General features: G+C 43.9%; 1 protein-coding gene across 1 annotated transcript in view; it reads left to right on the top strand.

Moving 5' to 3' along the window:
* Positions 1–13,665, top strand: part of ITK (IL2 inducible T cell kinase) — a 363,906-nt gene that overhangs the window by 304,199 nt on the left and 46,042 nt on the right. Inside the window, exon 14 of the mRNA XM_086931228.1 lies at positions 9,152–9,216. Coding sequence (XP_086787354.1) covers positions 9,152–9,216 — 65 coding nt within the window. The remainder of the gene's footprint in view (positions 1–9,151; positions 9,217–13,665) is intronic.

The following is a 13,665-nucleotide window of genomic DNA, read 5'->3' as shown; positions in this document are numbered from 1 at the left end:
TAAGTGCTTTCATTGTTGCAAAATTAGTTACAACACCTGCCCTGCCCCAACTGACAATAATGAATTAGGGGCTGATTAATGGATTTTAACTTCCAGCCTGGCTCCTGCTTGTCTCCCTTAGCTGTAATTCAGGACCTTTGTGGCATATGTGTAACTATTCTGAGGTTCAGAGCAGGGTCACATAATAGTTTCAACTGGCAACTGAACTCTGGAGGGGCCCCTCAGGAAGCACTACAGGAAATGGCTACTAATGATGAGCCTGAACTTTTGAACCTGGTAAGTAGTTACTTTCAGTTTTGCTAAGATCGTATTTCTGCAATTTTGCACTTATTCGCGGGGCGCGAACTCACGCGAACTCACGCGAACAGTGCGAGCAGTGCGAGCAAAATCCGCTGCTCGCGGATTTGCGGATTTTGCGGGAGATTCGCAAATCTCGCGGATTGCGGATTTCCCGAAAATCCGCAAAATCCGCGAGCGGAACGGATTTTCCGCCCACACCTATTCCAGAAGTATGGTGTTGACTAAACCCTTAGAGAGAATTCTTGAAGCAAACCTTGGCAAAACCAACTTAAACTAAAGCTACTTACTTACTCCCCTCCCAAGTATTAGGCTTAGGTCAGGTACACTGGGGTAGGCGTAGTTAGAAGCACCAGTTGAGTATTATAGCCTAATGTATATATGAATGTATATATGTTTTATTCATTTTAAACCATTGTATGGCTAAGAAACCATATCAATGCTTTTACAGTATTATTTCGCAATACTTATCTTACTGTACGTACTTTTTATAATAACAAGTCTTGCAATTGTGGCAATTCATTTCTCTTGTACGAGAAAAAAGACTGTTCAATAAATGTTACCCTTTATTGAAAACGCCCGTCTCTCTATTCTCTACATATTGTGAAAGTAAACTGCACAACCACTGACTGAGTAAAATAACTGTCTATTGTTTCACACAACCCTAGAGATTGACTCTTGATCTGATGAGCAAAGTTGTCATGTTGCACGGTTGTTGGAAAACTGAATCCCTTCTTGGCTGTGCCAGGGAAGCTGATCACTTCCTATTTCAGTCAAGAAAGTTTCCAGTGACCTCTGAGCTAGTTGGTAACAAACCCAATTAAGTTTAGCATAGTCAGTGGAGGCCTGGAAGATCCGCACTTCTACGTCGATACTGCTGTTTATGTTATTCCAATGCGCAGGGCCTATTGGGAAAATAGGAACTACACTACAGTGTCTCCGGCAGTGGCTCTCCTGCTGTTCCGGATACCAGTTCCATACTTCCTTACGAGTGGGAATCCTGAGAGACCATGCCACCATCATCCGCGCCTCCAGTGGCCCCCCGTTCCATCTCTCGGATCGCCGCAACCAGTGGATGTAGAGAGTCCTCTTGTGGTTCCTCTGATTCAGATGAACGTGCACTAGCCACGTCTTCCATCTCCTCGACGATGTCGTGTCTCCCACTGCTAGTTCCGTTACCCGTCACCGGGTCCTCCTCCGTGATGACAATTCGACCTCGGTCTCCTCCGGCTGTCGTGGGGTGCGTTAGATTCAGTGGGGAGGGAGTGTGGCGTTGCATCCTCCGGATGTGGGATCGCTGGGACCTGGGCGGGTTCCTCCGGAAGTTAGCCGCCGCCATTTCGGAACGAATCCTACGACCCTCTTCCTCTGCTTCTCGGAGCAATGGTCGCTCCTCCAGCCACTGCCAGGCCTCCTCCGGGTGGGTGAAGAAATGCGATCTACCCTTATACAACACCTTCAGCTTAGCCGGGAAGAGCAGCATGTAGGATATTTGCAGGTCGCGCAGTTTTGCCTTGACTGAGTCGTAAGAACGCCTCTGTTTCTGCACCTCCTGGCTATAGTCCGGGAAAATCATAATGTTAGCATTCTCCACTCTAAGTTCTCCTTTTTTCCTTGCCTCCCTCAGGATGAGGTCTCTATCCGCAAAGTTGAGGAACCGGGCAATGATCGGTCGCGGTCTCGCTCCTTCTGGGGGTTTCATAAGCAGTGCCCTGTGTGCCCGTTCTATGATGAAACAGTTAGAGAAAGTGGCCTGTGGAAACGTCGTCATCAACCAGTCACGGAGGAACGCCGCCACGTCGGTCTTCTCAATTCCTTCCCTAAAACCCGCGAAGCGCGGGTTGTTGCGTCGCGCCCGGTTTTCTGCATCATCCACTCTCCACAGCAGTTGTCTGTGAGATGCCTGCAACTCCGCCATGTCTTTCTTCAGTGTATTGAGGGAGTCCTCCATCTCACTTATTCTGGACTCAGTGATGGTCTCTCTCTCTGAGAGTTTCCTGAAGTCCTGGCGCAGTAGTAGGACCTCCGCCCCCACCTCTCCGATTTTTGTCTCTAGAGCCTTTCTGGAGTTCTGTATATCTGCCCTTGAGGCCTGTATAGCCTCCATTATGATAGTGGTATCTGCGTTGGTGCCAGGCGGCGCCGGGATCGTCTCCCTCCTGGAGCGCGCCGTCGCATAACTGTCTATGGTTTCTTGTCTGGCAGCCTTTTGGGCCAGGTCTCGCTTCCCCATGTTGATCATAGGCCCCAGCCACTCCTTGTGCGCAGAAAATCTAAATAGGCCGCGAAGGGACGACGGCGAGAAAGAGTGTCCAAGTGGATGCCTCCCAATGCCAGCCGGGTTCACCGTCCACTGTTATGCTTTACCGGTGGTCAGCCGCTCATAAACAGTCACTCGTGGTCAGAGGAGGGGACAGGGCCTCCCCAGACCTCCAACACGGTCGTCGGTCAAGGCTGGCGCCGAGTACTCCTCCCAAACAGAGCCCCCGGTAGTATTAGGCTCTACTTTCCTTGTGTTTCAATTTCTGACTTCCCCCCGTTGGGCCCCCTTAGGGCGCTATCGCAACGGCCGCCCCCGATCGTCCCCTCCGTCTTGCCATGATGAGGGGGTGGGAGGGGGGAAGGGGGTTCACCCGTAAGTGCTGTGCCGGCTCGTGCAGGGCCCGTCCGCAGTGTTGCTCCGCGGCCTCCTGACTCCCTTTCCCTTAATGTCACCGCCAGCCGGGGGTTCCTGGCAGCCCCCGCAGGGCGACCGCGGCGGCGGGAAGCAGACTCTGGGGCAGACCAGCCCGGCACCACCAGGACAGCAGGCCCGTCCGCCACACCCCCAGTTGTATGGGCCACAGGTACGGACGGGAGTGGGGGGGGGGAAGTCCCAGGTCCCACGGCCTCTTGAGTGGGGCACCTCCGGACCCTACCCGGAACTTGGCTGCAGTCAGCCCCGCCGCCTTGTCCCTCTGTCCCGCAGCCGGCCGCCGCAATCACCAGGTCTTGGCTCCCCTCAGGTCTCTGCCGGGCCCGACAGGGCCCCTCTGCTCCGGACCTCCGCTCCGCCGGCCAGTCCGCTACTCCCGTCCCCGCCGGGAGGAGGGGTTCCTCGGAGCCGGGCGGATCTCCACTCAGTGCCGCAGAGCGTGCCCGGCCGCCATCTTGTCGTGGGTCTGCCTAGCCTTTCGCGTTCCCAGTTTTGCTCCAAATACGGACTCTTCTGGCCCCCTAATTTCGGCAAAACAAGCGTCCGGGACAGTATTTGCGCTCCGATATCAGGTGGGAGAGTTTCTGGAAGTTTGGAGGACAGGTTCAAGACGGATTAGTGCAGGAAGCCGGGAGCCGTTCCGAGGCACGTCCTACTCCACCATACTGCTGGCCACGCCCCCTATACAAATGAAATTTAAGCCTAACTATAACGTCCTTGTAACCTTTGGTTTTTTCCACTGAATATATATTTATATATATCCCAGCTACGCAATAGAAATCCACCAGCACTCACGGGAGCAGTTACCCAGTATTTAATTAGGATTCAAGTACACTCAGACACGTTTTGGCTGCTGCCTTTGTCAATGATGGTGCCCGCCAAGAAACAGCAGCAATAAATACAAATTTCATTGGTCATTAATTTGACATCAACCGCGGACTTCACACACCAGACATCCATCTGTCCAATGATTTTGGCCATCTTAAAACATGCAATTCAATTCACATTACATCATAAATGGAACACCAGTATGTGACAAAGTTAATTCTATCGCCCTGAATGGGCAGTGTATAAGTATCATAATGCCCTTCATGTTACTTTCTCTTTGTATAGGTACATTTCGACCCTTGTCAGTTTACGCTCCAAGACCTCCACATCATACCGCAACTGATCTGCATAAATGTTGTGACATTATACAACCCTGAATGGGATCAAATTGCTAAGGCATCATGATAACAGTGGATGCGAACATACCATTTTTCCTATTGAACCCTGTATGGGTATAGCCAAATGTTCACCCACAAAAATTCCAATACACAGCTAGTGTTACAATCTACAATGATAGAAGCCCCTCTTGCTATTTCATATGATGCCTTACCAGATTCTCAATATCATATCATATACTCATGAAATAAATTCTCTACTTATAACAGTTCTAAGTTTACAAATATATTGCCATTTCCTCCCTGCTGTTTACCCCCATGGTATTTTTGTTTGGGTGTCAATAATATATATTGACACTAGTCTGCAGAGCTGCAGTTGTCTATCACCTCCCCTTATGTCTATGGGCATAGGGTCCGTGCAGAAGAATTTCAAAAGATCCCTGTTGCTTCTATGGTGACTTTCAAAGTTTCTTGCCACTGGATATGTTACATCCTTGTTGGCAATCACTCTGAGATGTTCCAAAATGTGCACCTTGGTTGGATGTATGGTGCTACCAATATATCTTAAGTCACATGGGCATTCCAAACAGTACACTGTGTGGCAAGTGTTATAATTTATGAACCTCCTGATTTTCTCGGGTGCCTCCAGACCCGGTACAACATAAGACAAGACTTTATGGCTGTTCTTACACGCCTTGTATTTACTGCAGCGGAAGAAGCCTGTCACTCTTCCGAAGGTGGTAGGTCTGTTGTCTGTGGAGCAATGACTCTGTACCAAATGGTCTCTCAATGCCGTGTTCTCCTAAATGACATTGGGGGTGATTCAGGTAAATCATCCCCTATCGTTGAATCTGACTTGAGAATGTGCAAGTTTCTTTGTAACACATTTCTAATGTTGTTTGCATCACTTGAGTAGTCCGTAATCATTCTAAAATTCTTATGGGCTATCTCCCTACTTGTTGTGCTCTTGGATTTGGTTTTCGAATTGTCATTAACTAACTGCAGTCTAGATTTGGTATCTACCTTATTTATTTATTTTTTCATTTTTTATTTATAAAGTTTTATATAGCGCGAACTTGATCCCGAAGGATATCAGAGCGCTTTACAATTATAGGGAAAGGTAACAAATCAAAAAATGAGTCAAACATGGGGAGTATAATAGGCATTGAAACAAATAGTGCACACAACAGCTCATTTATAAAAACCTGAGTTAACGATGAGTGGACTACATGATGGAGCATAGTGATATAAGGGGAGTAAGTGAAATAATCACATACAGAAATAATAATCAAAACCGCACTAATCTATACAGGAGTCAATGGGGCGTCTAATAGGCATTACTCTTGGCTTTACTCAGAACAGCTCTATGATATTCTCTTGTCATGAATCTCGGCATGCGTTTTTCAGCTGCTGTCTGAAAGTCGCAATCCCTAGTACAATTTCTCTTTATATGTAAAAGCTCACCGTATAGTATGCTTGTTTTCTCAAAGTGACAGCTGCTAGCATGCAACAGAGAAATCCCAGCGGTCTGCTTCCTATGCAAAGTGGTGCATAGTCTGTTGTCTGCTGCAAATACTGTTAAATCTAGAAAGTTTACAGATGTTTCTCTTATTTCACCTGTGAATTTGAGATTCAGATAATTTTCATTGAGCACTCTTAAATAGTCCCTTGCTGATTTTTCGGTAACTCTATAAATGATGAAAAGATCGTCAATATACCTGATACAACTAATGACATTGCAGGTCCACTCATCATTGGTATCGGCCCAGGCCACCCACTTCTCCCACCATCCAACAAAAAGATTTGCATAGCTGGGGGCGAAGCAGGTGCCCATGGCGGTACCTCGTATCGGTCTAAACAGTTTATCCTGAAACAAGAGATGTTATTATTTTGACAGAAATCGACAAATTCCATCAACATCCTATTGTGCTCAATGAAATTCAGCGATCGTCCATTCAAAAAGTAGTTCACCGCCTCAAGACCTTTTTTATGCGCAATGCTGGTATAAAAACTTGAGATATCAAGTGTCATCATCACAAAGTTTGTCTCCCAGGCAACACCTTCAATCTGCCTAAAAAAGTCTTTGGTGTCCTGTACCTATGAGACCAGTGGGCTCACACAGTCAAAAAGAAACAAATCTATAAATGTTGACATGTTCTCAGTTAGGCTGCCCAGAGACAAAACTATAGGACGACCGGGAGGGCTTGTTTTATTCTTATGAATTTTCAGAAGGTGATAAAAAGTAGGCATACGTGGATGTTTGCATTTGAGAAAGGCGTACTCCTCCTTTTCTAACATGCCTTTTTGATGCCATTTGTCAATGAGCGTGTGGTATCCCACTATTCTGCTCTCATATTCTTTCCTCATAAACCTTCTAAAGCTCAAACTGTCATTTAGTTGTTTTAATGCTTCTCTTCGATACATACATGACTTTCCTGTTTATGGCCCGGTGAAAACTTATTTTTGAGGCTGGGATGTAATGGGGTCTTGAGGAAGTGTTTGTTTTGTCATCAAGGGCATTTCCAATACCGGACACTCTGCGTCTAAATCCTGCCCAGCAAGTATCCATCTGGACTGATACCAACAAGTCCATTCCCTCGCAGCCTCTGTTCCAGCAAGGTGTTACCAGGGAGTTGCAGTATTTACGGCACTCAAGCGGATTGCTGGTCAGGTGATGGGGGATTGCCAGAAGCTCCCGCCAATGGGAGGGTGCAGGACTATTTAAGGACGCAGGTGGGGCAGCACTTTGATCTACGGCGGCATCCGAAGAAGGCTGAATGCAGCAAAAATGCATCATGCTATATGCTGTTTTAAATAAACGCTTCCGAAGAAATCCCCTGTGTGGCCTCTACCTTTCGTGATTGGAGGGGTTTGGTGCATATATGTGTGTATATTTCTATCTATCTATCTATCTCTCTCTATATATATATATATATATATATATATATATATATATATATATATATATATATATATATATATATATATATATATATATACATACAACCCCTCCGTCTCTCACACACTGGAGCCTTGATCCTTGATTCCAACCAGCGTACAGGAACAGACACGGACCTGGTATTGTAGATGGTGATTATTTATTAAAGTGCTGCCGCCATAACGTTTCGGCTCCACAGAGCCTTGATCACATGACAGCGTGACATAGTGCTTCTACAGAATTTAAAGTGCAAGTGCTACCAATTCTTTAGGTCACGTGGAATGAAAATGGAAGACAGATTATGTTAAAACCAGTGTATGGCTACATTCATAGCTTATTCGGACTGTATGCTTATGTACATAGTTGCAATTAATGATTATAAATAAGTACATAAATAAATACACACAAAATTTACAATTATATAAATATGTGCTAAAATATATAAATCTCATATTGCACTAAATTGCATAAAATCACGATAATGTTGGTACCTGAAACTCACTTCATTTGCCATTGCCTATTTGTGCAAATAACGCTTTGGATGTATGCAAATAAACACCGATAATCATATTAGTCACTGGTTCCTCTGTCATACCCACCCTTATCCATAAATGGTGATACAATAACAATTCTGGGTTAAATCCCCAGATGTATCTAACATTATAACATGTTCATTTGTGTGACCAGTACCTTTAATGCTATCCTTAAATATAGTGTTAAACGAAAAGTGCCTATGTGCAGTTAAAAACAATGTTATATGTATTCAAACTAAAAGTTTACTTTAGGACAGACTGGGACCAGTTCTGTCCCAATCTAGTACTTATTCACTGCCTAAAGCCCCATAACAATCATTAATCTAAATCAGTTCAATTTGTCCGAGGAGTTTCTCTGTAGAAACGAACACTGATCTCGCTAATGTAATTTGATAGTATGGACTTGTGCGTCACTCTGTATGCTTATACAGCTTGTTCTAATGCTGATCAATACCATACTCGTTCACTTTTGACCATGTTCCACAATCCTAAAAGAGGTGTAACTACAGTTTAACTGAGTAGTTGTATATATTTTCCATGGTTTGCCGATTCATTAATACAGTAATTAAAGTCATAAGGTAGATTAGGGATATAAAGTAGCATAACTTCCTCCTCTAGTTGTAAAAAGCACATTGGGACATCAATTATGAATGTAACTATTTTAAAATTACTCTCATTAAAATAATAAATAACTATCAAACATGTTAAAAGCTATTTAAAATTATAATGGCCATTGTATTGTTATATTCAGATATTATTTTGTCTACAATTATATATATATATATATGTGTGTGTGTGTGAATATATATATATGTATGTGAATATATATATGTATGTGAATATATATATATATATATACATATATATATATATATATATACATATATATATATATATATACATATATATATATATATATATATATATATATATATATATATATATATATATATCCCAAGAGTTGTTGCGCTAATTGACTTGGCCACCAGAGCTTTCTGTTTTTTGCTTTTGAGTCAGAGTTTAATACTTTTTAGAGGAGTTTCTTGCATTTCTTAGTTTACATTGAATACATAGTCATACAGACCATGATGCATGTTGACTGGTATTATATATTTATTTCATCTAACAAAGTCGAGGATGTTTTTAAAAGTAATTGAATAGATTCTACAGTGACGCTTAACTTGCCAGTCTGAGTAGGTTAAGACATTTTCTCTCTTTTCAGTTACAACTTTTACCTGGTTTGGTTTGTGGCCAAGCATCATCTGACAATCTAATGGCAGACCTTTCTTTTCTTGTTAGTAAGCCCCTCACCTTTTCAATTTAATTATCATTTTTATGTGTGTGTCTTCGAAGGTCCCTTAAATAGATGTATGAGGATTTGAAATATAGCACAGTCTGTCCGTTCGGTGTTATACAGGGCATTAAAGGGAAGATATGGTTCTCTAACATCGTCTTCGAATTCCTTTATGTTTGATCCATTAATTGACTTATCTTCCTTACATCTTCTATGTGTCTGTCTTTGCAGGCTGCTCGCAACTGTTTAGTTGGAAAAACACATGTGGTGAAGGTTTCAGACTTTGGAATGACAAGGTAAGCTGAGTTCTCTGCTCTGCACTGTTGTTATTCACTTTGTGGTGAATCAAGCAATGCGCCAAGTGATGAGTTAACCCCTTGATGTCCTGCAGATGTTCAAATTAGTCATAAAAAGGTGATCCCAGTGGTCGAAGTATGCAGGATCGGCAGGCCCGGCCTACCCCTACTTTTTAAATTCAATAGGATCCATTCCCCTACTTTTTATTCTCAAAATGTGTCCCAGGACAGCAGAAATAGCCAAGACCTAGAGATAAGGCTGTTCGTGGCCAGAGAGGAAAAGGACTCTGTCTTTTACTTCTTGCCCAGAGAAGACGACAGTGTCCACTTCTCCTGCCCTCCTCTCTCTTTCTTCCTTGTCCTCTTATTCCCTCGATTTCTGTCTCTGCCTCGCTGCCTCCCTCCTCCTCAGTTGCTGAAAACCCAGTGGCGGCTCCTCCACTAAGGCTGAGAAGCGTTGCTGCACTGCTTTTTAGCAGTGTCCATAAAGGAAAAATAAAATGAAAATAGCTCTAAGTTATTATCATTTTATCTTACCATGTTGCGGCAGCTTTGCGGGTGGAAAGGGGCGGGGCTGCTCTGCTGACAGAGCATGGGAGGAGAGGTCTAGTTTGCACTCCCTAAAGTGTGCATGAACGTTTATCCAGCCCCATTCATGCGCTTTATTGCATGTTCTACATGATGGCTGCATTACAGCTTGCATGGAGAACATGCCCATCCTCCCAGTCTCTGGCGGAGTGCCGATCCATGGCATTGCAGCATTGTGATTGGCTATCTGAAGGCTGGGAGCCCGGTGCCTCCTGCTTCCTGCCCTGGAAGCGGGGAGAGGACTGAGAGGAGGTGGTGGCAACAGCAGGCATCAGCAGCAGACAGGTAAATGTGTATTTTAAAAAAAAAATCATACCCTCGTCCCTGACCCTCCTCTCTACCACCTTAAAATACCAGCCGTCACTGTGATAACCTTGACTTCAAGAAATGGCTCTTACCCTCTTTCCTCTCTTTTCCTTCATTTGTTCCCATGTGGGAAGAAAAAAAAACACTTTTGCTGGAAATGTCTTTTTCTAAAATGTTTCAATTTTAAAGTGCAGGCTCAGGACGGAGAGAAAAAAAGGTTCAAAGATACGAAAACTTACTAACTAAATAAAGCAAGACAGAGTGGTCGCGAAGTAGCCAGATTGGTTTTCTTCACACCCAAACACATTGGCGCCACTTTACAGGGTTTGCCAGTGAAGCACTACTTTTGTTTTCTCGACTTTCTTTGAACAGCATTGTTTTGCCTGGGTGGGGAAGTGCACCATTCCTGGTGCTGCAATATTTCCTTATTTTAGTTCATAAAATGTGTACCACGGCTTTCTGTTCATTAATGTGGGTTTTTTAAACCATACTGCTTACGTTTTGTAAAGATATAAGAAATGGACATTGAAACGGGTCCCTTCCGGGCCCTGTAGTCATGCCCTTAACTATTAGGGCAAAAACTCTCAATGATATCTAAATAATGATTGTAAAAGTGTTAAAGTAACAATGTTGTTCCTGCTTACATTTCATATGCTTTACTTAATATTGCATTCCCTATGAGTGTTTGCTTTTTCCAGGATGTTATATTTTTTGGAGGCAGCATAATATTCTTTTTTCAGTGCAAAATTTGAATTGAGTCGTATCCAGGTGTTTATAGCGGGGCACAATTGTGTTGTAGCTGAAGGCAGTGTGAGTTTCTCTCAGTAAGGCAGTATGGTGTTCAGTGGGGGAGAGAATGTGGCACTATGGCCAGAGCTGCTGAATTTGAAACTGGGGAACCAGGTTTAGCCTTCATGACCAGTCCACCAGACCATTCTCCTGAGGGAGAACATTCTCATGCTAGACCTTAGAAGGCCCTGCTAGTCTTTGGAAGCCCTGCTGTCTTAGCACCAGCAGGTGGACCCTATCGGTGGAAAGTGTGGGTTAAACATGAAGACCTATCCACCACAATCCATCCTGAAGTTCACCTCCAATCTTGCGGGCAAGCGTACGAAGGAGCACATCCTAGAGCAACAGTGACTCTGTCACTGAGTTCACAGGACCCTTGAGGCCAGTCTTCCACACCCATTGGTCCCTCTATTGGCCTTGTTTCAGTGATAGTAGTGCAATTTACCAGAGATCGGCAATGCAGGATTTGCATGCACACCAAACTAAGGGGCCCATTAGGATCGCGGACGGACTTGCGTCCGTCCGCGACCCCAGAGTAAGAGGAAACCTCCGCATGGCCTGCGGAGTTCCCTCCTGTGAATTTAGGATGTGACCGCCACCCTGGCGGTCACATCCTCTATTTTTACCATTGCGGCGGGTGCAGCTTCAAGCTCCACCCGCTGCAATAGTAAAAATGCATACATTGCATTTGTATGCAGAAAGCGGCAGGCACCGTGCGGTGCCTGCCGATTTCTGCATACAAATGCAGGGGGGTACCATAGGTACCCCCCATGTGCACCCCCCACCCCCCCTTCACCCAGGGGGCCCGCAACGGGCCCCTGCAGTGAAGTTCCACATGCTTTTCCACGGCGGAAAACCCGCTGCGGAAAAGCATTTTTTAAAACCCATCCTAATATGGCTGGCGGTGTCTGAGAGACACCGCCACCATATTAGAGCTTTTCCACCGCGGTTGTAAGCCAACCGCGGCGGAAAAGCAGCGGACTGAAACCAGGGCCCACCAGCCATCCTAATGTGGAGGTGGGTCTTTGGTGGGTCCGCAGCGTATTTTCCGCATCCTCCGGGCTGGCGGTGGCTTCCGCCGGCTCAGGGGATGCGGAAAATCCGCTATCCTAATGAGCCCCTAAGTTTGCAGACTTCACAGTCTCTCTCTCTCTCATGAAGCAATGGAGGACAAAATTATGTATCAGTGTTGATTAAATTATGCAGCAAAAAAAAGGCTGCAGTGTAATGTGGTACATTTTCTGATACTTTTATTATTTTGACATTTTTACACATACTAACAGCCTCTGCAAAGATTTTGCCTCATTAATGCCAGTGTAATATACAAATACATCTGTGAGAAAGGTAACCAGTCAATCTCTGCTAACAGCCCTGCACTTCGGAAGAACACAAGTCACATTTCTTAGTAACTTTTGACCCCTTTGATTTGGGGAACCATTAATAGAATGGGGTAACCCAAATGGTCCGGGACCTGGGTATCATACAGTATTAGAAAACAACGGTCCGTGGACTATTTCTTATCAATACCACAATTAGCCAGTGCTTAGTTATCAAATAAACATTTTTGAGTATAAAAATCTACTCTAAATCAATGAATGCACCAATATAGAGAAAGCAACAGCAAACAATTAATTCCAAGGCAATTTATTAATTCATTGCCACTGATTAAGAATGTAAATGACTGACAATACATAAGAGTCATAAAGGTTGCCCTGAAGGGAGTGTGCACAAGTAGAAAAGGGTGAATTAAATAGTGTTGAGTGATGAAAAGAAGAAAAGAATTGCAGATATTGGTGACATAAAAATTCATAGACCCTTTATACAAGACAATACGGATCAGCAATCATCTGTGCTGTACAACCTGGCCTTAAATCAATTGTTCAACAATGTTATTACCCTTGAAGCACACATATGTGTCATAAATGATGTTGCACATGAATATAAAGCGGAAACATATGGGTCCAGGTTTAATATCAAAAAGGCGTTGACGTTTCGACTCGACTTAGGGCCTGACGGTAAATTATGCCTGGGCCATGCGAGTCTTCATCAGGACTATAAAACAACGGGCAACCATAAATTATAGATGACCCTATAGGGAAAGAGAATAAATATATCTATATAAGCTGTTGCATTTAAGAACCAAGATTGAGCTTTTTTTTAAAAAAAAACCCGGGAAAAAGGGGCTGATTGCTTACCCTCACGAAGGAGGTGGTTCAAATAATTGTGTTTCCTATTCCAATTAATGGTGTATCCTCCTACAAAACAATAAAGTTTTTATTGAAAACCTGATACTGAATTCACACTCCAGGTAACCTGAATTTTAATAATGAATTGGTAGTACCTTGCCTCCATCAAGGTGATAATGCCCATGGGAATTGATCGACTTGGAATTCTCTCTAGTGGATGATATTATCCCTAAAGATAATCAATAAAAACCTTTTATGTATTAACAAGTTTATCGTTCAACCGGGATATTAAATCCGGAGTAAGGACAATTACGTTACCTGTTTAATAAGGAGCGTAGATTTTAAGGGGCTTCTCTCATCAGAAGATGACGGCCTACGAGTGCAATAAAGCACTGTGCCTCGGTGGTCCCATCAATGTTGGACCGCTATGAAGGAAGTTAAGGATCAATTGTTAGGAAATGTGGTGCCCTTTAGATTCCTATTTTTAGCAAAGGAGACCTCTCAATAAGCTTACCTAGCTCAAACATCTTCTGGTCCGTACGCTGGGTTTCATTAAGTTCGTGCCAGTACTCATCAACCG

Source organism: Lissotriton vulgaris, chromosome 7, assembly GCF_964263255.1.
Source record: "Lissotriton vulgaris chromosome 7, aLisVul1.2, whole genome shotgun sequence".
NCBI lineage: Eukaryota > Metazoa > Chordata > Amphibia > Caudata > Salamandridae > Lissotriton > Lissotriton vulgaris.
This window is presented reverse-complemented; position numbering and strand designations above follow the sequence as displayed.